The sequence below is a fragment of the Diadema setosum genome, chromosome 6 (assembly GCF_964275005.1).
Source record: "Diadema setosum chromosome 6, eeDiaSeto1, whole genome shotgun sequence".
Classification (NCBI taxonomy): Eukaryota; Metazoa; Echinodermata; class Echinoidea; order Diadematoida; family Diadematidae; genus Diadema; species Diadema setosum.
The window spans coordinates 16,614,513-16,641,387 of record NC_092690.1 but is presented as its reverse complement, the minus strand read 5'-3'; the positions used below and the strand labels follow the sequence as shown (position 1 = coordinate 16,641,387).

Genomic DNA, 26,875 nt, shown 5'->3' with positions numbered 1-26,875 from the left:
CAGGGATTCTTAAACATTTCTGAAGTAGGCCAGCCTTCCCAATCCATGGTGTCTGCACACTACTGGGTCTTTAAGAGCAGATTATAATCACAAAGCAATGGATAACACTGTAATCATTATGACATGCATAATTACACAATAAATAGCAACATTGGAACCATTCATAATTCTGCGTAAATACATCATAAGAAACAATTTTGATGTCCACACATGTTCACATTGTGCTGAGGTCAGCCCAAGACTTGCAATGTCCTTTCATCTTCTACACAGTACTTGCTGACCATTATTCACGGATGTCCATTGTCCACTGCTTGGTCATCCAGTGGCTAAAGTTCTGTCAAACTGGAGTCAGCCATACAAACACTGGGAGGCTAGTATTTTCGCGAGGCAAAAAGTGTCGGTACGTCATGAACCTTCCCGTATCACTAGTCACGTGTCACCCGACTGCTTGGAGGGTCCTGATTGGTCAGAGGAACAGGTGGTTTTGTGTGCTCCTTGACTCTGCAGAAATCTCTGGAAGGACTCCGCCTCCTTCAGTTCCTCTTCATCTGAGAACATTGTGTGGATGAGAAAGAGATGTACAGAATTCAAAATCAATGGATGTCACACAGCAATCAAATGAGTTCAAAAATAAACTGCACACTATCACTGCAATCTACTGAAAGTGCTCTGTTTATTTTCTATGTTTGTAAATTTATACTTATAAACTGGCAACTCTTTAAAGGTAGGGGATACCTTTTACAGACCTCCCAAAATGCAGCAAAACATTAAATATGAACCTCAGGGGACTTGTTTAGGCCACTGCTGAGAAATTTGGAAGTCAACAGTTATCTACAATTTGAATAATGCACAAAACTCAACTACTCAGTAGTTCTGTGTGTCAGCCACACTTAAGCCTTTTTGTTGCAGTCTTCTGTATTTTTTTTATGTATAGACACAAATCTAAAAGTATAAGAGCTGATGTAATAACATATAGAGTGTGTGGCAAGAATGTATATAGAAATGTTTGTAAGTTTTGATGAACTTTCTTCACAAAATATATATGATGGACACACATGCAGTGCATCGGTCTGCAAAGGTAGCCTAGTAATGTACTGGAATTTACGGTGAGCCCCGAAAAAAAATTTAATTCAAAATCTAACGGTCAATAAAAATGTACTAAATGTTACCTACCACTTTCAATACTTTATGGGAGTTTCTAAAATGATACTCTCTTCAACATACCACTGTATTTATACAACTCTTCATTTGAGGCATGCAAATGGGATTCCCTACCTTTAAAAGAAATAGAACATAATAAATGGTAGTTTTGGAACTTGTTTTCACAAGACAGATGTTAGATTACCAAGCCAAAAGTGGACAACCTCCTGATGTGCTCTAAAAGCGTACCATAACTTGTACCAGAAAAACACCCCAAAGAGGCACTACATCACAATGCAGAGAGTTGATTCTCTTTGTTTAAGATGCATTCAGGACACCTGTATGCAGTATAAGCACGCCAGATACATGATCCTGATGCATGACACAATTGTTTGGTTTGCTTTTAAGTGCTTGAAGGTGGCGAATGATGATATCTCCTTGGTGTACCTACCCATATCATCAGAATCTTGTCTGTCATCCTCATCATCGTCATCTGCACCTAACCTCAGCTCAACTGCTGTCTTCGCCTCTGCAACAATGGTGGATAATAAGTTATCTCTGCTTAATTCAATTACTTTCATTCACACAGACACATTATTATAGTCATTTCAGTTAACACATAGCAGTATAGCAGTTGATATCACGCAAGACATGCCTGTATTGTTTGACCCAATTTTTGCAATCGCCTCACAAGAATAAAAACGAAGCATAATTCCAGTTGTCAATTTAAAAGTAATAAGACAAGAGCAAATGTCTTTGAGCATGTTTGCTGCTGTAATTTCAGCAGTGAGTTAATTTCTTTTGTCAAATTTGTTCACAGACTATAATTTGCCTACCGGTACTTATTTTCTGTACGAATTGCTGTATGAGATCATTAAAATCACACATTCACCTACATTGTTACATTCACCGCAGATAAATACCGTAAAGTGGACACAGCCTGGACATAGGCATCCACAGGGTTGTGAGTAGACGTAACCGTCTATGACTGATCCGTAGTAAAATGCAAAATCACAATATCAAGTGTGCGAAATTTTGAAATTTCTTGGACACAATGCCGGACACAGAGCATTATATGCTGGGGCATTAGATTCAAGACAGAAGTAAGAAGAGCTTTTTTTTTCTTTTCTTTTTCAGTGAACTCTACACTCTTTAACATGGGATGGGATAGAGTGATATATCAAACTGACCTGTCTAACACAAAATCAGCTTTTCTTCTAGACTCAACGAAGGCAAAAGATATGTGAATGAGTGCTAAAATATTATGGTAATAACTATACAGTAAAAAAAAAAACTATGTTACCTTCACCATTTCCAGACCCTCTGTTCCACTCTACCGTTGATCCCTGGGTCTTTCCCTTCTTCAGTTGCTCCAGCTTTTTCTCCTTTTGCTTGGCCTCTGCTTCAAGCTACCAATCAGAGACAACACAGAAAAATGAAGCATCTAATGAATATCATTTTTCACCCATTGAAGGAGGTAGGAAAGTAGGGGGCATTTAAAGTACCCCCCCCCCCCCATTATCTAGTCATGAGTGATCATCAGCTTGAATATAGAATAATGACTTTGTAACTAAGAACACATCAAACATCTCCTCAAAAACACACTAGTACTTCCTCAAACATGAGGTAACAGATGATCCTATAGATGGATTGCTACCTGACAAGACCTATCTATCTGTACCACTTATTTTTCTCTCAAGATTGTTTAGAGAGCTGCCAGTACATGTAATGATAACAGATGTATTAATCCAACGATGCAATGCAACACAATGATGAGTCATTTAGAACATTTGTCTGGTTTAAACTTGCACACATTAATCAATATGTATAAACTTTTCTTTTGTATGTAATGCATCATCTTGCTCCATTGCTTCATGCTGTTTCATGCAACCATCACAGGTGCAGAATATATTATGGGACAAGAAGCATTCACTTTCAAAGCTCCTATGCACACTACATGCTTCATTATTTAAATTCATAACACATGAATACCCAATACATTTGCAATATGATGGAAATTGATGTAAAAGTGACTCACCTTTTCTCTTCTCAGTCTTTCATATTGGGGTTTGTATTCCCTGTTTACAGAAAATAACAAAGAAAGTCAAACCATCTATCAGAATAGTGATAACAATAGACACAATAATTTATTTTCATATTCAAATTGGGCTGAAATTTTTCCGAAAGACGGGGAAACAAATATTACTAGAAATTGTCCCTTTTGTGTTCAATGAATACAAAATATTGTTACTTTGGGTAATAGAAGTATATGCAATACTTTTTGTATCAACATTTTCCAAATGCCCCTTCAGTTCATGACTGATCTAAAATTTTACATATTGTGTGAGCTGAAATCCATCTAAGAGATACTGAGATAAGTACAATGTTCGATCAATTCATAACCTCTGCCACGGAGGTTATGTTTTTGCCAGCGTTGGTTAGTTTGTCTGTTTGTTTTTCTATATGTTTATCTGTCTCCCAAATAACTCATAAAAGTTTCAGGAAAAGTTGATAGTGACAAAAGGAAGAGACACCTAACTTTTGGTAATGATCCAGATCATCATCTGGAGCCAAAAAATTTGTCGATTTTTTTTCTTTTTTCTGTGGAAAATCACAGTAGGGGTGAGAATGGGCTGCTTGGGTGTGGTCTGTGCTCCCATAACAAATATTTAATCATTAAACAGTTCTGGTGCACTACAAAAGCAATTGTATTAGATATTTTGCATCTCATTCAACCCATCCACCTGTATCTCGGTGTTCATTAATACACTATACAATATTCTTACTCCTATAATATAGACTCGTCCTACAGTTTGAAGTTTTGACAGCTTCGACAATGAATGCAGACACACTGGTGGAAAATGACATTATTTCTGCAATATTCATATATTGCCATAAACTCAAAAATATATCCCCCATTGCCAGAAAACACCACTCCACTCACAAGGACAGAAAACCAACAATTTGAATCAGGTTTACATTATCCACTGCAATCAAGCAGTGCCAGAATACCCAAACACAACTTCCCGTGTTATGATATACATGGAATGAATGATAACAGGAAAGAATTGTATGTTGAAAGCATCATCCTCACCTGCTGTTCAATTAGATAATTCAACATGCTCATTCTAAAAGTATAAGTACATGCTTTCTCACAAAATGTTTTCTAACTGTCTGTGTCTGTCAATAAAAGATGTAAAACAACTTCAAGACTGATCTAACTAGTGTAATACATTTACTTTGTACGATGCATAACATCATTATCCTGGACTACATACAAACAATAATGTTGCTTGGAGTGACTGATAATTGGCAAACTTTGTGAAATTAAAATCACCATGCAAAAGCCAATGTACCCCCTCTTCATTGTTGTGAGAAAAAAAAATCTGCTCTTACGTCTCGTATTCTTCTACAGCTTCCTTCACAGCCTCAAAGAATTGATCCATTCCCTGTCCAGTGACAGCCGACACACCAACAGCCTGAACAGAGAAACGAGACAGAATGACAGAGCAATTCTACTCCATCTCTAAATTTCACTTTGATAAACACTGAAAACTAAACATACAGAATGGTGAAAATTTCATTAAACTCAAGACATCATCCAATATCTTGGGTCTTTCTGAAGCAATTACAGCTCCAAGGAATATTTACATGAGGGAGACAGACAACCCGAAACATCACACATTTGCCATCACTACACAGAGGAGATATGACGTAAATGTGCCATGTATTACTTATCAATAACATACAAATGTATGTATAATGGCATAAAATAGAATTTGATGCCAAGTAGAATTCATTTAATGTGATTCAAAATATGTTGCAAATGTTCAAGAAAATAATCAAGGGGTAATTTTTAGTCAGTCATATGATATTCTGGCCTGATTTTGTCTATTGGCAGTTGATTTCATTCATTAACCAACTCTGAACCACGCCCAAATATGTCACAGCCACAGAGAGTACAATACATAAGTAATGGTAGTTATGCTGTGTTTACACCACGTTTCCCGGAACCACGGCAACCACGTTTCAGGCCACAGTGGACAAAAGGTGATGAGCGTGATACAGCGCAGTGAGACAGGATAGGCAAACGTGACAGACTGTTATTGCCATGGATGTTGTGTCAAATTTTTGAACTGTCAAAAAATTTGCCACGGCAGTCCTGGTGCTAATGAGGAATATTTTATGCTGTGATAAAACGGGGTCAACGCAACGAAACACGACGGCACATAATAGGCCGTAACAAAACTTGGAGTGGTCTGTAGCGGGACGCAACAGAAAATATTGATAATCTAGCCTGACCAGGCACCCTGAGAACAGCGTCTGATCGCTGTATGTTCACCGATGCTAGGACTGGAACGAACAAGACTAGAATGCGAAGGGGAGAAAACAGGAGAATGTCTCATTTACCCATGGCGCACTACATTTCGGGTAAATGGGGCTGCCGTGGCCATCTGGAACATGGTGTAAACGCAGCTCGACAGACTATGGTTTGAAACCGACAGTGATAACATTCTCACCCTTAGATTCTGGTAGAATTCATCCAGCACAAGACTCATGGATCTTGTCAGATTGGAGGCATAGGAAGTCTCCTGGTTCAGGGCATCTTGGAACGTCTCAAAGTCATTCATCCACTCCATGGCGAAGTCATGAGCAACAATGTCGATCTTGTTCATGACCACAATGAAAGGCAGTTTGTATTTATACAGGATGCTGGAGAGAAATACAATTTTGAAGACATAATATTCAGCCATGACACACATGGGATATACAATTTTATCTTATGTAAAAAATTGCAGCTCTTGAAAAGAACCATGGAAATACTGTATTCATCAAATAGCAGAAAACGAGTGTAATTTTGCATTTTGAATACCTCTGCTACTCTCATGCAAACTGTGTGCGTTCCCTTTCTATTGTTCTGCACTAATTCAGTACGCTACCGGTATTTATTCAAAATTATCTGATATAACACACTATGAACAACTTCATAAAGTCACTCAGTGCCATGTCCAGATTATTACATAAACTCTCAGAGAATGCTCAAAGGTTAACACTAACATAAATTTTGCATTGAGGATATTGATGAAATGGTAATGGTTCTTATTTTCTGCTAATCTCTATTTTACATATGACATACTTGATTCATGATTTGCAACTGTACAAAGCAGAGGTTATGGAACTAACTTAACAATAGAATGAGCAGGAAAAAAATACAGAAAATAAAGTCAAGAAGTGTCACATACATTGTGACTCAAGCTGAATGAAAAATGTTCTCTCAAAAGTATGCCATATCACCAAAGCTCCCATGCAGCTACTCTATGAGTTAAACATTCAAAGACGTAAGATCAATGTTTTGAATATAAGAGGTAGTACTGCATCTGTGTTCATTCACTCATACCTGCAGGCATACAGCATGTTGGACATGAAGGTGATGGGGTTGACGCTTCTGGCAGTGTCCATGACATAAATCACGACTGTTGGAAAGGTGGAGGCCTGCAAATAAATCAAGTGTCGCAGAATAGTGGCCAAAAGTCCTTGCATGCAAATGTCAGATAGGTCATGAAATAATGATTTTGTGCTAGTGTACAGAGCTTTTAATCAGAGCGTGGTGATGACAATGGCGATGATGAGGATGCTGACTGCACTAATGTCTCAAAATTGCTAGAGTAAAGAGCAATGGCACATTGGCCTCTAGTTCAAATACACGAGCATATATCACAGAAAGATTTGGCCATTCTCTAGATACGTGTACCATATCTTTCCAATTCATGAAATTCTTCCGTCGAGATGTTTTCATTGCAACTGATTGATAAATTGCCCTACTTTGACGTATTACGTCGATGTAGGGCAATTTGTCAATCTGTAGCAATGAAAACATCTCGACGGAAGAATTTCATGAATTTGAATAATAAAGCAGTACCCACTGCATGCTATATAAGGATTAGAACCAACACTAGCTGTCGGGCGAAAGCTTGGTGGTCTAGTGGAGATGACGCCTGTCCGGTAATCAGGAGGTCGTAGGTTCGAATCCTGCTCGAGTATGTACGCCCATGATATTTTATCATGGCTACTACTGTAAAACAATGATCAATTCAGTGCTTATTTACGTCGATGTAGGGCAATTTGTCAATCAGTTGCAATGAAAACATCTCGACGGAAGAATTTCATGAATTTGAATAATAAAGCAGTACCCGCTGCATGCTATATAAGGATTAGAACCAACACTTGCTGTCTGGCGAAAGCTCGGTGGTCTCGTGGAGATGACGCCTGTCCGCTTATCAGGAGGTCGTAGGTTTGAATCCTGCTCGGGTATGTACGCCCATGATTTTTTATCATGGCTACTACTATAAAACACTGATCAATTCAGTGCTTATTTACGTCGATGTAGGGCAATTTGTCAATCAGTTGCAGTGTACCATATCATCACAAAAGGTGTACTGTAAGGTGGATATTTTCGCACAACTAATTTTTTGCACTCAGCTGGGCAAGAAGAGTTTTACATGCTTTTAATTCTGCTGAATCAAGACATCAACTACTGAAACATATGTCAAGCAAAAAAATTTGGGCACTTTTATTTGGCTGCACAATATGCGCGAAAATTTCAACACCACGAAAATTTTACACTTTTACAGTATTCAATTTGAGGGTTGTCAGTATTCAATGGGAAAGAACCAAGTTACAGAAAGACAGAAAAATAAAAACACTGTACTATCACAGTGATTTAATTGAATGTTCAGATTGGGATATTAGGAGAGGGTAAGAATGTGGGTGATCCTCCAAATACATTTGCAGGCTCAATAGTACATTAATTCATTCATACGATTTATAGCAGGAAATAATATTTTTCACACAAATCCATGGTTTTTCATTAAAATGTAAAGTGTAATGAATAAAGAAAGCAACAAAATGACAAGTGTTTACAACATTGTAACATTCGTAACAGTTTGAAGTTTGAATTTCTTTCATTCTAGCTATGTGTCAAACACTCATACAATATTTTCTCACGCTTAACACTCGGCTTTCTCCAATCAAACATAAGTTTTGCTCCATGTGTCAAATCATAAGGCTGAGATAGCACCAGAGAGCATTTATATCTTTAGTGCCCCTAGGGCCCTCACAAAGCACTTGGCATTTTGTGCATGTTCCCGCAATGAGAGTCTCCAGATTGCCATGAGGTCCAGGCGGGAAAATCTCCCGTTTGAAAGCTGTTTTGGGGATGGAGTCTCCGTAATGATGTTGATTTTGCTGTTAAAGACCATGTAGCATGGAGATTCATGGAATTGGAAGGCTGGTGCAGTTCAATGAGAGTACGCTTTGATGCATAATTTGCCCAGCGTTATATAGTACATGGTTTTTTACTGTACCCCAGCAAGCAGTGAATGAACTGGACCAACCAATGAATCCTCAAGCTGTCAGGTCTTTAATAAACTTGTGATGAAATCATTCCTGACCACTCTGCAAAACTCTGAGAGAGTAAGAACACAATGATTGTTTTTCTTACTTTCTTAGTTTGATTTTTTTTTTTAATGTATGAATGTGCGCAATTCAAAAAAAAAAACTAGAAATGTCGCTAAGGCGACTGGCATGCCTCCGCCATAATGCATGATTCTCCTAATAGGTCTATAGTACACGTGGACAATGTGTGATTACATTTTCACAAAATTGGCAAAATATTAACCCTAATCAGGCTGGGGGGGGGGGCGGAATCCGCCCCCCCCCCTCGACGTTTCGCGCAATATCTTCGCAACGCGATAAGCTCCCGCCGCGATGTTTCATGACTTTTTTCTTTCAAGTATCGCGCAACTTTTGAGACCCAAATTGTTGCGCCCACGCGTACCTTTTTGACGTGACGCCCGTTCGAAAAAAATTTGTCAACCCCAAAATTGCTCCAAAACGTGATTTTGTGTACAAATCCAATGCAAATTGTGTTTTTTCAATTAATTCACATAAAAATTCATATCTTCACTTAGAACGGCCAAAATTAATTTATTTTAGCATAATAATGCTTTGAAAAATGTCTGTGACAAATTTTGGCCAGAAAACAAACAAAAACAAAAGGTCAAAAAACAAAGAAATACATAAGAAATTCAAAAAACAGTAAAATACATAAGAAATTAATTTCGATACAGATTTTTTTTAATCCTATGTCTCAGAAGAATGATACAAGAAACATTTTAAAAAAGAAATTAGCTTAATTGGATCATTTAGAGCCCAAAACTGATTTTATGCATAAATTACAATAATTAATTAATATAAAATATAAGAAAAATTTTTCGGAGAAAGCAACCATACATTTTGATAGGATACGTCGCGGGCGTCGCGTGTGCCGATTTTCGGTGCGATCGCGCGTTCCATAGGCGAGATCTGAAGGGGGGGCGGATTCCGCCCCCCCCCCCCCCGATATAGCATAGCCAAAAAAGCCCAGCCTGATTAGGGTTAAAATGACAAGTTTGTCACAAATGTGTTGAATGTTCACCTTCCTTGACCCAGTTTTAATTGGATGAATAGGAGAGCATGTATTTGGGGAGTTAAGGACTTTAACTTGACTTTGACCCATTCATAAGTTTATGCACTGAGTAATTTTCAAGGTATGGAGAAAAAGTGCAATTTCTGTATTGAAAAGTACATTGTTACCATTTTCATCTGGCCTTTGACCCTAAAATTCATAGGATAATCACTGTCAGGCAGAACATGCATAAATATGTAGTAAGTTTCAAGATAACTTGAGCCACTTCCGAGATATGGAGGAAAAGGTTGGTTCAGCACTTTCCCTTTATCTTTGACCTATTGACCGACCTTCAATGCAAAAAGAAAAAAGAAAAAAAAAAGAAAGTTTCCAGAGAATCTCTATTAGGTAACACATGCATACACCAAGTGTAAAAAAAAAAAAATCCTGCTGGCATTGCATAAATATGAGGGAAATAGTAAAATTTTGAAGTGTTGCCCTTCACCTTTGACCCCTGACCTTTGACCCAATGAACCCTAAATTCTCTAGATAATCACTGCCAGTCAGTACATGTATATATACTATGTTCCATGAAGATACCTTGAACAATTTCCAAGGTACGGAGAAAAAAGTGAAGTTTGAATATTCTTACTTGACCTTTTGACCTTTGACCTCATGACCTCATGACCCCAAACTTTCACCAGAGAATCTTAATTGGGTAATTCATGTATACACTAAGTTTCAAGAAAATATCTTCAGGCATTGCACAGATATGGTGAAAATAGTGAAATTTTATGTATTTGACCTTGACCTTTTGACCTTTGACCTTGAGCATGTGCACCCAAAAGTTGATAGGCACAACTTCGACCCCTAATACACATACATGCCAAGTTTCATTAGGATACCTCAAAAGGTTTTTTAGTTACGCTGTCCACAAAATTCATTAGAGACGGACGGAAGGACGGACGGAAGGACGGAAAGACAGACAACCCGAAAACATAATGCCTCCGGCACCACTTTGTGACGGAGGCATAAAAAAAGTTTCTATTAACCATTAGTTGTCATTTACCAGTGTCTCTGAAATGATGGCTCCTGATGCTGACCAGGTGAAGACCTCTATCTGGCCTGGAGTATCAAGGATGATGTACCTTAGGAAACACAGAGCAAGTCAGTGTAGAAAACCAAGAAACAACAAAAGACAGTCTAGTGATTGATGACACATCTGAATACTGAATCTCTTTTATGCAGGTATAGCACATTGTTTTGTGGTGTTGAGACTTAGCACTTCTCTCACAATATCAAAAAAAAAAATTATCATTGAGCATCCGGCATGTTATCTGAAAATTAATGTCACATAGATCATAAGATTTCTTTATTGTTCTAAAAAAATGATCAAAAGACAGAGAGAACATTTTTTCTCAATGGTCAATGAACTTACTGCATAATGGGTGAATGGGCTGATTCAACATACATGTACATTGTAACAGAAATCATTCTTGTCTGAAGTTGACATACTTTGTAACAGAAATCAATCTTGTCTGAAGTTGACATACTGTTTTTATGTTTAACCAGTTACACTGATTACTGTTAAGCTACAGTCACACACGGCTGGGTCACAAAACGGATTAGATCCAGGTAAAAATGAGCGGGATAAGTCCCGGAATGGAAGGTAATTTATGCTACAGTCACACAAGGCCGGATATCAAACTGGGTCCATAAGGAATTAAAACCGTATCGACCTGGTTCGAGCCGTAGAAACCCCTATTGACCCGTATCAAACCATATAAAAATCTGCTTTAAATCCTTAACTGAATCCTTTTCGACCCCTATCGACCCATATCAACCAGCTTTGACCCTTACCGACTCGGATGTAAACCTTGTCATCATCCTTTGCATGAAGGCAATGTGGTACACGGCAAGGGTCCATACGGTTTTACGCTGCGGGCTGCAGCAGGTCGATGCGAGTCAATGCCGTTCAAACCGGGTCAATTTGGATATCAATACGGAATTGAAATCAGTGAGAAAATTTCGAACATGACCACAAATTTTTTACCGCTGTATCATAGCCCCCGGAATCCATCAGGAATTGACACAGGTTGCGATAGGGGTCAATGCTGGTCTCTACGGCTCGAACCAGGTCGATAAGGTTGTAATTCCTTATGGACCCGGTTCGAAATCTGGCCGTGTATGACTGTAGCATTACTTTCTGTACCATTTATCCCAGTGATCTCATAAGAATACTTACTTTGTCTCTTTGCTTCTTTTCTCTGCAAAGGTCATAACCTGGTCAAAGCGGGTAGCAAACAGGTTCAAAGATGTCATGATTCCTCCATTAGGACCCAAACCATACTGTTTCATCACCTCCTTGTATTTAACAGTGTCTCGAATATCTGCAATATTTGAAAATTAAAGCAGGATTCATTACATACTCTCTTGATACAATTTATGTTTGATACACTCTTCCAATGTTTCTCAGAGTGCTTACAAAATTACAGAAATGGAACATTCATAAACACAATTCACTTAATTTCAGAATAACAAATTAAAAATATTTTGACCAACCTTCAAATTCAAGTCCACAGAGGCAGCCATATGCATCATTCATATACATATAACACGTATGTACACACATAATGCATGATTTTGAACACATACAGACATAGACCTGTGCACAGCTTAACCCTCAATGCAGCATTTTGTTGCAACTTGCACAGCAATTTCAATCCCCCTCACACAAAAAACAACAGCAAATCAATAAAAAACAAATATGTACAAGTACAACACAACCAAATTAGACAGATCCTTCACACAAAGTGTATGTGCAACTCCCTGAAGGCCATTGTAATACTGTAATTATTGGTTAAGGATACAACCGTGTTACATTAACCCCTAAACACTGATGGCTGGTTTCAGGCCACTAAGCCAGTGAGTATGGTAACTGCCAAAAATCTAGACCTTTCCTGAATTCACGGATTCACAAAGTGGTACAAATGAAACCATGGTTGAAACCATGGTTTCCGCAAATTTCTTCAGTGTAAATATGATTGACAGATTGCAAACGCCTGCAACAGATGTCCAGTAGAAAACGCGCATTGATACAGGCAAGCCTATTTCACGCTTATTTTCGACCATGGTCTATTACCTTTCTTCAGCTGACAAGCAAAAAAAGAAAAAGTCTTCAGCACATCTTTCTCATTCCACTTCTGAAAAAAGTCTTCAGTGCAAAAACAAATGCCTTACCATGCTCAAAGGCTTCATTTTCGATTTTTTTTTTTTTTATTGTGCCACTTCCAGTGTAAAAAAAAAAAAAGAAAAAAGTGAGGGTGACACCTATGTATTCCTATGTAAGAATGTAAAAAAAAGTAGAGGGGTCCCAAGACCGCCCCCACCCCCCGATAACCCAATATCATCACAATTCTAGCTAGGAGCAGGGTAAGTGAGAGTGAAAGCAGCTCTACTTTAAATATTAACCATTTCCTCATTATAGCATTTACCTTCAAAACAGATGCGTCTAGAGAATATACATACAGTCCACTTACCAATGTTTGTTGGATATCCAACTTCATGTACTGCAGGGTCAAGGTTGATTATGTACGGTGGCTGTTGGTTGGCATACAAGTATGCTGTCAACCTCTGTTAAACAAACAGACACAGACCTCTTTAAAAAAAAACAAAAGCAAGTACGATGGGTAGTAGGAAAATCTGAAGCTTATCACTTACAATTGTACAATTAGTAGAGCAGATAAGCCCTCAAAATCACGTGAATTGTGCAAAATTTGACTAAAGCATGAAACTTTCACCAGCGTTAGTACATACCATAAGATTTATTTTAAGATTGGGAGGTAAGTCTGATTTGACCTCTGATGACCTCCAGAGGTCAATGTACTTTAGATATCAGAAAATCGATGTTTTTAGACATTTGCGAATGATATATGTGGTTATGTTGCACTAAACATGCATTTATACCACAGAGAAATCATTTCCAGATTCAACAGAGCACTGACAGGTTTTTACCTTTGACCTCTGATGACCTCCAGAGGTCAATGAACTTTAAATATCAAAATATCGATGTTTTTAGACATTTGTGAATGATATATGTGGTTATGATTCACTAAACATGTATCTATACTTCAGGGAAACCATTTTCTGATTTCACAGAGCATTGACAGATTTTAACCTTTGACCTCTGATGACCTTTGGAGGTCAATGACCTCAAAATATATTGATCTGTGATGTCATTGGTTAATGGTAACCATTGTTAAGATATACAAAACAAGCATATCTGTCTTACAAAACAAGCATATCTGTCTTACAATGAAATTGTCTTCATATTCTAAAGAGCAGAGAGGTTTCTACCTTTGACCTCTGATGACCTTGAGAGGTCAACAACCTCAGAATATTAGAATATTGAAGTATGACATCATTGATGAAAGGTCAAACATGGTAAAGATGTACAAAACAAGCATATCTGTGTACAATGACATCGTCTTCATATTCCAAGGCACACAGACGAGTTTCTGCCTTTGACCTCTGATGATCTCGAGAGGTCAATGACCTCAAAGTATCAGAATAGTTTGGCATCACCAATGGTAAACATGATGATGTTCTAGAGAGCACTCGTAGGCCCTGCTTATTAACGAGCCATTACCGTTCACCTATGAAAATCACACAAGGTCAAATACCTCGAATGAAATGTGAGGATGTTAATATTGATATTGCGATAGTTAATAGTTAATAATTGTTTATAATGTAGGGCTTACAAACCATGCATTTCTGTTACGAAAAAAGTTGCTACTCATTCTGCAGAACTTTTCAGGTAATTATCTAAGTCGGGTATGTGCACAGAGCAAGGGGTGTCGATCTGTTTTTACGTGGGGGGGGGGAGAACTTGGAAAATATATAAACGCATAAGTTCATGGTGCAAAGGAATTATGGAGCTTTTGCATTCTTTTGTTTGCAATTCAATGATCTCGTGCCACTCTTGGTTGAACTACCATTTTGAAAAAAAAAAGTCCATACCCAAATGTGTAGCCATAATCAATGTATGGAGGAGAGCTTGATACAGCGAGAGGAGGGTATTAAAAAGGGGCTGTCCCCCAATCCTTCCCATGCGAGGGAGCCTTTGCAGTAAGAATAAAAATGTAAAAAAAAAAAAAAAAATCTAGTGTACACATTTATGACATTTATGAATATTTGGGAAATTATCAGTAAAGGGAGTGTTCCAAATCTAAGGGTAGAAACCGAGGAGGGATTGTTATTGAAAGATACACTACCCCCTCCAACAAGAGGGATTTTCTTTAATATGTCGGAACTGAAATTAAAGATCTAGTACATACTTTGTGATGATATAGAACAAAAATGGGACAAAAGCACTGAGCGTATATGGAAGGGGACATAACGAAAGATAGTGTGGGGGAGGAGGTATGCAAAGGAGATTCTGCCTTTTAATCTGGTGCATACTATAGCTGAAATGTTCAGTGACAATTCATTTTCTGTCAAAAAAGTGAAGAAAAAAAAAATCTCCATCTCAGGAAATACTTGGAGGCAAAGTTCTATGTCCCCACCATTCCCCCTCCCATATTTTCTCGGGAGGCGGGGCAAATGCCTCTTGCCCTCCAAAATGAACAATCGTGCATATATAGGAAAGCCTTTTCATCTTTGGAATTCAAATAAAAATATCTCTTAAAAACATTTTTCATAGAATAAGGGAAATTATCATTCCCCAAAGTATGTTATATCTGTGGAAGGAACCAAGCAGGGGGAGGGAGTCTATTGAAAGGAGATATCCCCTCTCACAGAAGGGAGATTTTGTATTTCAGAATTAAATTTTAACAATCAGATGCACACTTAAAGTGAAAAACTTGGGCAGTTTTCTGTCTAAAAAGCAAAAAGCAAAAAAACAAAAACAAAAACTAACAACAACAAAACATATTCCACTTCTCAGAATTTAATGGGGTGGGGGTCAACTATCCCTGCCACCACCCCACCCCTCCTCCAAACTGATGCCCCGGTATGTGCATGTGTTTTATTCCACTTGTTGAAAAGAAGAGAGAGTTTTAAGAAACAATATTGTTCAGCGGTCGCTATCCCAGTCATGTAAATTGTTTATCGATAAGGTGATTTCCTTCACCTGTATACCTTAAGATGATGTAGGCCTGGTATTTGCCTTGCACGTTATTACATCTATTTCTTTTTTAGTATCCTCGTTTATATTTTGTTGTGAAAGTTGTTTACTTTGCCACGATTTTATTTGTACATAGAAAAAATAATCCAAGACTGAAAATGAAACTGATACAATATTTAACGATTGACATGATGCACATATTGTGTATATCTATAGCAATAAAAGTGAGCAATTCAAAAGGCGTGTACTCATTTCACATGAACATTAGCGATGATCCTCTGACCTCTGGAAGATATTGAAAGATATGCATCAAAATGTAAGAATATTGATGTCTGGTCTCATTTGTTTGTAAGGCCAGCTGCTTATGAAATAATAATTATATAAAAAGTATGCATTGTGTGTGTGTGTGTGTGTGTGTGTGCGTGTGTGTGTGTGTGTATGTGTGTGTGTCCAAAATTGTATGCAGAGTATTCCACACACAGTTCAATTTTGACTTCCATCTAGGACAATGAGCGGTTACTTTTTTCTCAACTACACTGTAATATCAAAAATCTATTGAAAAAAACATGGTGGCGGCTGGGTCTAACACATTATCATTCCATTTCGTTGGAGATCCACGCGGGATGGTCAAAACAAACATAAAAAACAGATATCTCAGACCTAATTGTTATAACAAAGCATCATATCCTCATATACCCAACCCAACCCTCTATGCCCAGACAATGTAAACCACTCCATGGACTTACTTGGAGCTTTAGAATATCCTTTGTCACCAGAGAGAGACATCCAAACCTTTGCAGTGCCGACTAAGATCTGCCATGGAACTGATTGGTATTGGCTCTGCATCATTGACAGCAGATCTCGTTTCCTATTCTCTTTCTTCTTCTTCTTCTTCTTCTTTTTCTTCTTCTTCTTTTTCTTCTTCTTCTTCTTCTTCTTCTTCATTATACTGTGTAATCCTGTAATCTACCATGGAGCCTTTTCTTAATTGGTTAAAGAAGGTATCCAAAGAGCTATATGAAGCAAAAAACAACAAACAAATGCAAAAACAAAAAGAGAGACATATGTATCTTTAATAACAGAGCTGAATATTGAGTATCTCTCTCCTGAAGTGTTTCAAAGAGATACAAGAGACAGTGGCCTAGAGTAGCGGCCATCTTTTTGGGAGTAGGCCTACTTTGTGTTCTTGCAAGTGATGCCTGACATTTTTGGTCATTGGCCCTTTTTGAAGAATGCAGCAATAGAGCCACAACTTCCTGCGGAGTGGATATTGTGGGGTTCTTGATGCAGAACATCATCGCTGAATTTGCCTGTGATGTACTTTCTTACAGGGATTGCCATTATAGTTTTGTTTTGTTTTGCTTTGTTTTGTTTTTCAAGTATGGCTGTAACACTGCTTGTTTTGCACAATCCGCTTTCTCCATGGTTTGCCATGAATGCTTATCTATTCCCTGGGTAGGTCTCTGATGGCAATAGCTAGTTGCAATACACAGGATTGCTTCACGTGGAATGCATGTTGGGCCTCACAGTATGACGAAGTTTTCAAGATGGTTCATGATGTCGCAGCTGTGGACTGTATACTCCAGGACCATGAGTCATTCATCGCAGTCATACTGTAACAACCCACCAGCTTTACACTGGCCAATACAAGCCCACCAGCTGGAAACTATGCAAATATTGCCCATGAGCTTGACACTTAGGCAAACCAGTCCCATAATGAGTCCGACAAATGGGGGAAAAGATCTATGAGACTTAGATTAAACACTCTGTATATCAGTCTCGTGGGCCTTGTTTTCCTCGAGTGTCGAGATAATGGCCATATTTGCCTATATTTGCTAGTCTACATAACTAACCCAAACATAACAGTTATATTTGAGGTCACTGCCATCACTCAAGAAACTTAAGCTTTATTTCTGAAGTAATTGACCTCTCACATTTCAGAGACCTGTTACTATAAACCAATGCTCTGTGGAATATGCATACATACTTTGATCAAAACGTCAATGCGTGATTTGTACATGATTAAGCATTTACGATTACACCAATGAAGCCAAACATCAATAAAGGTAAGCCTACACATGTGACCTCAGTGACCTCTCATTGTCCTGAGAGGTCAAAGATGGATATAATGCACAGGCTAATGACCAATGTTCCATGGAATGACAAGATTCTTCTATTATAGCATAAATGATTGTACATCGGGTATTACAAAGTTGACCATTGACTATACATAGAATATCAATATTCTGATATTTTGAGGTCATTGACCTGTCACCTTTCTCAGAGGTCAAAGGTAGAGACACGTGAGTAATTTCTCTTGCTCTGTGGAATAGGAAAACAATTCATTTGTAATACAAATGAATATAACATCTAAATCATGTTTGTCATCAACCAATTGCACCAAATATCAATGTTCTGACATTTTGAGGTCATTGGCCTCACCATAGGTCATCTGAGGTCATCAGAGGTCAAAGGTAGAAATCTGACTCGAAAGGCTCAGTGGAACATTGAGGCAATTCCTCTTACAAAAATTTGTTTTTAGTACATAATTATCGTGTTTCAGTTATGAGTGACGCATTAAAATATCAATTTTCTGACATTTTGAGGTCATTGACCTCTGGAGGTCATCAGAGGTCAAAGACAGAAACCTGACAGGGCTCTGTGGAATATAAAGACAATTTCACTGTGACAAAAATTAAGTTTTAGTACATCATTACTGTGTTTTATCATTAACCAATGATGCAAAATATCAATTTTCTGACATTTTGAGGTCATTGACCTCTGGAGGTCATCAGAGGTCAAAGGTAGAAACCTGTCGGGGCTCTGTGGAACATAAAGACAATTTCGTCGTGCGCATGGCAGATTGTCGTTAGCGCGCTTCCCTGCGCCTGGCAGATTGTCGTTACAGCTTGGGAGTGCGCATGGCAGATTGTCGTTAGGGTGTGGGAGTGCGCGTAGGGTTAACAACATTCTGCCATGCGCACGGAAGTGCTCTAACAACAATCTGCCATGCGCACGGAAGCGCGCTAACGACAATCTGCCATGCGCACGACGATTTCACTGTGACAAAAATTAAGTTTTAGTACATCATTACTGTGTTTATCATTAACCAATGACGCAAAATATCAATTTTCTTAGATTTTGAGGTCAATGACCTCTAGAGGTCATCAGAGGTCAATTCAGACTTACCTCCCGATCTTAAAATTAATCTTATAGCATGTACTAACAATGGTGAAAGTTTCATGCTTTAGTCAAATTTTGCACAATTCTTCGGCTTATCTGCTCTACTAAATGTAAGTTACATTACTTTAAGCAGAAAATCCTGACTCCATAAGATACTCTATATTCACACTTTGAAAATAATCCTTGATCATATTGATTATTACAGAATGTGCCTCCTAAAAAAAAAAAAAAAAAAAAAAAAAAAGATAAATCTTACCTCAGGTTAACAAAACACACAAAACCATGAAAAATTTGTGACCCCTGTCTATCACAGAATAACCACTGTTGTGTTTCCCCTGAGCATTCACTGGACAGACACAAAGACATACTGGTACATTGTACATTAGTCCAGTAGATGGCAGATATTCATACTGAGTAAAGGACTTGGAATCAATTTTAATGCTTATACAATTGTAAATGCATGACAAACATTAATTATGAAAATTTTAAAGTTCTTCAGTTTATCAATTCATGTTGCAGTGGGGTAGTGGGTAAATTTAGCTTGGTTGCCACCTTAGCAACCTTGGGCAACTTTTGTTTTAGCTTAGTTAGCACTATTCATTAGTACCTTGCCCCTGGTATAGGTAATAATAATAATTGTAGTTTTCCCGCCCAATTTCATCATATTTGCATTCGATTTAAAGGAGAAAATCCAGTCCAAAACTAAGTTAGTCTCATAAAAAAGAGTAAAACCTTACGAATTCAACTGTGAAAATTTGACTGAAATCGGATGAAAAATAAGGAAGTCAGGAAATGTTGAAGTTTTGCTTTAAAATTTCTGCAAAACAGTTCTTGTACAGTGGTTATGAATATGCAAATTAGTGAGCTGTTGACCCTCACAATATTCCATTGATTGTGTACACACACAAAAAATGACAACAATTCAATGTTTCTGTCATTGAAGTCTAAAACATGATGTTATTCTTGGTTGAATAACTTCATAACAGTGATCAGTGAGATATACCACTATATCAGGATTTGAGCCTTGGGCATAATAAGGTGATCCAAGTATCCTCTCGGATTACCTTCTGTATCTGTACTGATTCTTTGTTCTTCTTCTTCTTCTTCTTCTTCTTCTTCTTCTTTCTTCATTTCTGGACAAAAGTTGTGCAGCAGTTAACTCAGAAAGTCCTCTTCCTATCAATTTCAAACTTATACCATACACTGTATATGTATCATGTCCAAAAGACGACAGATCTAATGTATCATAGTGATAAGTCGACCGTGACGTCACTATGACGTCATTATATGAAAACATGGTTTCCAAAATCAGAGACGTTATGATGGCCTCCACCTCCCATCACAGCCATCCGTTCCACCCACTATCTTACTCATGACATGTACATCTATTATCATTAGTATATGTCCCGGGAGTTATGTAGAATTTGGGATGTCACAAAACTGGGAAAAATGGAAATCATGAACACCAATTATAATACCAGAGTATGATCACAGAGTATGAGAGTTGCGAGATACGACAAACTGGAAAGCTGCCATAGCCAAGAGGTAAATGCAATTCCATGACTTTTCCCTGACTTTCCATGACCACAAATTTTTCCAGGATTTTCCAGGATTTTCCATGACTTTGGAGACCCTGCATTCATATCTCATTAATGGAATGGAATTTTTCAATGAAATTTACGTCACATATATTTCAAGTCAAGTGGATTCTATTCATATTCTCAAAATTCATATTTACCCTTTAGACGCGCGCATACGTGCGCGTTGAAATATTTACATGCTCCAATCGAGCTCAATTCTTTTTTGCACACGTTTCAGACCATTTGGAGCATTTTTTGAAAAATTGAAAAAATTGGACATACGCGTACACGCGCGCACATATACGCACGCACAGCTCATATGCAATAGAAATTTCCCATTTTTTCACACGGATCAGGGCCCCGTTGCTAGAAACTTTGCGTTTAAACGCAACTTGCAACTGATTGTCACTGGCCAATCAAAATCATTGTTGCATGCATGTCTTCTTAATAGGGCAGACCCTGAGCCAATCAGAATGGTCAGTGACAATCAGTTGCAAGTTGCGTTTAAACGCAAAGTTTCTAGCAACGGGGCCCAGATGTCTGAAATGTCAAGGAATATTTCTATCAAGTTTCAAGTCAATCCGACTTAATATGACGTCATACGGGCCCGTCAAAGTTGAAATTCCGCGCGCGCATCAATGGCGATATACAGTGCAACTATGCCAAAAAACCGCCAATTTTAAATCCGATTTTATTCGTCAGGATGGACGGTGACCCCCCATTTTCTTTACACATTCTGAAAGCTGATGAGTTGTATGTTATTTCATGGGTTGGCGATGTTGAAAAAATGCTTAAAAGATATCAAATTTTTTAATAAAGTAAAAAAAGTAAATTTTCAAAATGAAGTCATCAAATTTCAAGTTCATTCGAGCGTATCTCACTAATCCTTTGCCGATTTTCACCTAGATTTCAGTATGTTGTAGCTTATTCAATGGTCTTTCAAAAGTGTAATTACAAAATTTTGATTGGATGACGGCATCACCTCGTAAAGATGGACTGAAAGTAATCTTGTCAAATTTGGCCAGTTTACGTGTTATCTCTATGGGAGTGCAGTTTTTCTGGAAATGAAAATTGAAATGACTGTCTTTATCGAGCACCAGCTCACTTATGCTTCGGTGAATTTCTCCCAGATTTTAATACGATGTAGCTGAGACTTTGGGCTATTGTAAATGTGCCCTCCGATTTTTCAAAAGACATTGGCATCATGTCAAAAAACTTGGTTGAAATTAAAGCTTATCTTCGATGTATTGAGATATTTCTTTCTTTCTGCAACTTTCTTTGCAATAACTCAAGAAAAGCAGCCCCTATCACCCCCATATTTTGCACATATTTAGTTCATGTCACGTACATTATTTCATAAAATAACAGTACTTGATCGGACACCATCTTGGGTATGTAAATTAGGGTCAAAGGTCATAAATGTTTCATCCTGTATCTTGGTGAATACGTACATGTCCTATCTTTCCCATATTTTGCACACGCAAAGACCATGTTACAAGAATCATTTCACAAAATAACCACTTTTTGCTCAGATGCCATCTTGTCTGTGCAAAGTGGGGTCAAAGGTCATATGTACCTCTTTCTCTATCTTCGTTATGACGTGTTATCTCTATGAGAGGGAATTTTTCTGGATGTGAAAATTGACACGAATGTCTTTATCGAGCACTAGCTCACTTACCCTTCGGTGAATTTCTCAGATTTTAATATGTTGCAGCTGAGACACTGCGCTATCGTTGATGTGCCCTTTGTTTTTTCATACGATGTCAGGATCACGTTAAAAAACTTGGTTGAAATTAAAGCTTATCTTCGATGTATTGAGATATTTCTTTCTTTCTGCAACTTTCTTTGCAATAACTCAAGAAAAACATACCCTATCACCCCCATATTTTGCACATGTTTAGTTCATGTCACATACATTATTTCATAAAATAACAACTACTTGATCGGACACCATCTTGGGTATGTAAATTAGGGTCAAAGGTCACAAATGTTTCATCCTGTATCTTGGTGAATACATGTCCTGTCTTTCCCATATTTTGCACATGCAAAGACCATGTTACAAGAAATATTTCACAAAATAACCACTTTTTGCTCAGAAACCATCTTGGCTGTGCAAAGTGGGGTCAAAGGCCATATGTACTTCTACCTGTGTCTTCGTTATGACGTGTTATCTCTATGGGAGGGAATTTTTCTAGATATGAAAATTGACATGACTGTCTTTATTGAGCACCAGCTCACTTATCCTTCGGTGAATTTCTCCAAGATTTTAATACGTTGTAGCTGACATTTTGGGCTATCGTCTGTATGCCATCTGTCTTTTTACTAGATGCCGGGATCACATCAAAAAACTTGGTTGAAATTGAAGGTTAGCTTCGATGTAGGGAGATATTTCTTTCTTTCTGCAACTTTCTTTGCAATAACTCAAGAAAAACAGCCCTTTTCACCCCCATATTTTGCACATGTTTAGTCCATGTCAAGTACATTATTTCATTAAATAACAACTACTTGATCAGACACCATCTTGGGTATGTAAATTAGGGTCAAAGCTCACAAATGGTTCATCCTGTATCTTGGTGAATACTGTACCGGTACATGTCCTATCTTTCCCATTTTTTGCACACGCAAAAGGGCATGTTACAAGGATCATTTCACAAAATAACCACTTTTTGCTCAGATGCCGTCTTGGCTGTGCAAAGTGGGGTCAAAGGTCAAATATAAAACTTAATTCTGTATCTTCGTTAGTATATACGGAATTCGGTACCAAAGATGGCAAGTCTGACTCCCTTTTCCAAATGAGAATCTAAACATCACACGGCCAATGTCTCCTCAACACAGATGAAACCGGTATGGTCATGCCTATTGGGATCAGGACTCAAATCATTGATTTTCGAATAGATCGGATCACCAAATTTGTCAGTGTTGACAAATTCCGAGTCTAATTATTAATTGAATTTGAATGAAAAACTGAAAATTCCAAAATTTTATGTACAAACTATAGTCAAGACCGCTATGGCAAGTTGTGAGGGTATGACATGCTCACTTTGCCATTTGCATTATATTCATATTGACCATTATATTGATTTCAAGATCAAGAACTGTTTCTTGAAAACTTAGCGTAACTTCAAAATGTCATAACTTCCCTATCTTTTACCCGATTTCAATCAAAATTTTACTTTGAACTCGTAATATTTTACTCTTTCTTATCAGACTAACTTATATTTGGACTGGATTTCTCCTTTAACAATGCGGTCATTCAAGTTTGAGTGAATTTGAATGAACACTGAGATAGAAATTCAAAGAAGAGGTAACTAACGTAAGACTTTTAAGAGCTCTCTAGACTATACGACTAGTAAATTTACGTTCGATTTCATGAGTTTCTCACTCAGAGCCAGAGGGTGTAAAAAAGGGCATTCAAATTAAAATGCAAGTGTAACGCATTTTCAAATTCGCATCAGCACCGCCGTGGCCGTGGAGAGCGTTAGGGTACTGTACTGTAAAATGAGGAATGTTCGCGTGCATTTTAATTTCTCAAATTTCGCGAGCGCCGAGACTCACGAAATTAAACATGTTAAAATGCACGCGAAGCCGGGAGTTCTTGTCTAATTTTACACTATTAACAGTTAGTATTATTGATATTTAAAGATTTAGAGTAACTACGGCAGTATGCGGCCGTGCAGCCGTTCGCGGCAGGTACAGCATACACACGAGCATACACGAAAGCATACTTTCGCGAGCCGATGTGGGCCGCCATTTTTTTCGGAAAGTGGATGTTACCATCGAAAAAAAATGAGAAAAACACGAGAAAGACATCAACAACATCGCCAGAATTGCGATCTTGTTGGCGGCCAATGCATGTACGCCCACTATTTTCACGTGCTTTCGCAATGGGAATTGGCGCTTTCGCAATGGGAATTGGCGCTTACGCAATGTTCGCGAGACATGTGAAGGCGTTCAGCGAAAGATCGCGGAGCACGCGCGTATTGCATAGGGATTGTACATCGTGCCGCAAGCAGAAATACTACGTCGCATATCGCCCATATCGGCGAAAATTGTGCCGGGTTTTGCCCTGGTAAATCATGAAAACTGCGTTGGTCAGTGGTAAATTTCTTTTATGAAAACAATTGCGTTAATGAATAATCTTGTCTATGATATATGAAATGGTTGAAAATAATTTGCCTGATTTGTTTACAAGTTGGAAAAACCCTTAACAATGCTTAAACTGCCGCAAACGGGATATTTTACTCTAGACTCTAGACCATGATATAGAGTGTCTAGTATGCAATGAATGCCAGTAGTGGCCGCTATAAGCAGGTAGCCGCTCTAGAGAGGTGGCCGCTAAGACAGGTTTGACTGTACATTTGGTTTGATTACCGCAGGGAGGTGAAAGAGCCCCCTGATTACCGTCACTTTTTACGTGATATGATGCCAAGGCTCTCTACAATGTATATTACACAAAACTTACAAACGAAGAAATATATGGGACTAAGGCTAAGCCAAGGAGTCTACAGTAACGTTACATGCGCAAAGTAACGAAACGCGTCACAATGGCGTCAAAAATAAAGTAAGTTTACGCACCTGTACAAACGTTGTTTTACCCGACCCAGCCATCCCTAAGACAATCAAGCATGGCGGCTTGGAGTCAGTGTTGTGTAAACCAGCCGAAGCAAGGGTTTTACATTCCTCGCTGGGAGATGCGTTTTCTGTCATGCTGTCTTCACGATCACGTTTTTCATACTCCATGCACGTCGCCATTTTGGTTCGAAGTTTGCCCACAGAGCTAAGCTTGTGGAGCTATCAGAGGGCGCGTACACTTGCGTGGGGGCGCGCATGCCACTGATGCAGAGCAGGGGGTGTTTCATCAGTAAACTCATAAAGCTGTTCGTAAATTTACGAACGGGTGTTTCATAAAGCTGTACGTGAAGTTACGAACAACTTACGAGCGACTGGTGATCAGTTCTGATGTGCTATACTTATAAGAATTTCCATAATTCAGCACAAGAACTGATCACCAGTCGCTCGTAAGTTGTTCGTAACTTTACGAACAGCTTTATGAAACACCCCGGGGTGGTGTTTCATAAAGCTGTTCGTAAAGTTACGAACAACTTACGAGCGACTGGTGATCAGTTCTGATGTGCTATACTTATCAAAATTTTCATAATTCAGCACAAGAACTGATTACCAGTCGCTCGTAAGTCGTTCGTAACTTTACGAACAGCTTTATGAAACAGGGCCCCGGGTTTATTTTCTTTCGCTCTGCACTGACGCAGCAGAGTGACGCAGCATGCAGCAGAGCTCTGCACTGACGATAAGGGCTCTGCTGACGATGAGCCAAAGATCTCATCTGCGAGAAAAAAAAAATTATCTTTGTGATGATCTCTTGCAGTTACTATAGTTTCAATGTGGTGATGGAATATGGAAAGTGCGGTCGCATCACAATTACTACACTCGGCAGTCTTCTTCTTACCACCTGCCATCCATTAGAACCAACTTTAAACACAATTTTTGCTGGACCAAAATATTGGAATTCTTTAGCCTATTCTCTTCAACACACCACAAGCCTCAAAACATTCAAATACATATTAAAACTATTTCTGAGTAAATATGTTACGATGTAACTAGCCTTTATAATTCTATACAAGATGTTTGTTATCTGGATCGACACTTTTACCCTATAAGGTAATTCTATATCAACTTTTACATGGTATATTATTCATGTGGAAATCCTATTCATTTTAATTCCACTGTTTTTTCTCTTTCTTTCTTTTTCTTCCCCCTCTCTCACCCCTTCGGTTCTCACTTTATTTCTTCTATTTCTCTCGTTCTCTCCTTCTCTCCCTCTCTTTCTCATTCATGTTTTCTACCTTTAAGATGTAAATATGTACAAGCTATTCAAATATGTTTCAGGAGTCTGTATATATGTTATATTCTCAATTACTCTGTACATAATTATGAATATTACTCGTCATGGTGACCTACAAATTTTACAAGCTATGGTCACCCCATTTCCGTTTGTATAAGTACCCTATATTCTGTCAATTCATGCCGATATAGTACTGTAATATTATGCAGTATGTGTCAATGTGTAAACAACAATGCAATGTAAAATGGAAATGAAACAAATACATTCAATTCAATTCAATCACGTAATTTCATGTCCCCTGTCACGGCAAGGGACTTAGTGGTACAGTTACAGCAAGGAGGCGATACTCCGATTATAGAATATCATTAATCATTATCGTTAAGTCCCATTGATAGAATTTTTTTCTGGCGCTTTATGTGTTTTTATAACAAATTCAGCAGTGGGGTGTATATAACGGGACGGTACTCAAACATCCCGAGAAATGAAAGAATTTGTAAAAATTGTTCTTTAGCTAAGACTGGTGAAGAATTTCTTTATTTGTT

The 26,875-nt window shown here is 38.1% G+C and overlaps 1 protein-coding gene across 1 annotated transcript; it reads right to left on the bottom strand.

Annotated features, from left to right (window-relative positions):
- Positions 1 to 257: 257 nt before the first annotated feature.
- LOC140229988 (GPN-loop GTPase 1-like) lies at positions 258 to 25,219 on the bottom strand. Its single transcript, XM_072310185.1, has 11 exons — positions 25,049 to 25,219; positions 13,126 to 13,219; positions 11,832 to 11,976; positions 10,656 to 10,734; positions 6,539 to 6,633; positions 5,661 to 5,853; positions 4,537 to 4,619; positions 3,179 to 3,218; positions 2,444 to 2,549; positions 1,592 to 1,669; positions 258 to 548 (listed from the first exon to the last, which is right to left on the bottom strand). The coding sequence occupies exons 1-11, from the start codon at positions 25,211 to 25,213 to the stop codon at positions 430 to 432; spliced, it is 1,197 nt and encodes a 398-aa protein (XP_072166286.1). The 5' UTR covers positions 25,214 to 25,219; the 3' UTR covers positions 258 to 429.
- Positions 25,220 to 26,875: the final 1,656 nt, after the last annotated feature.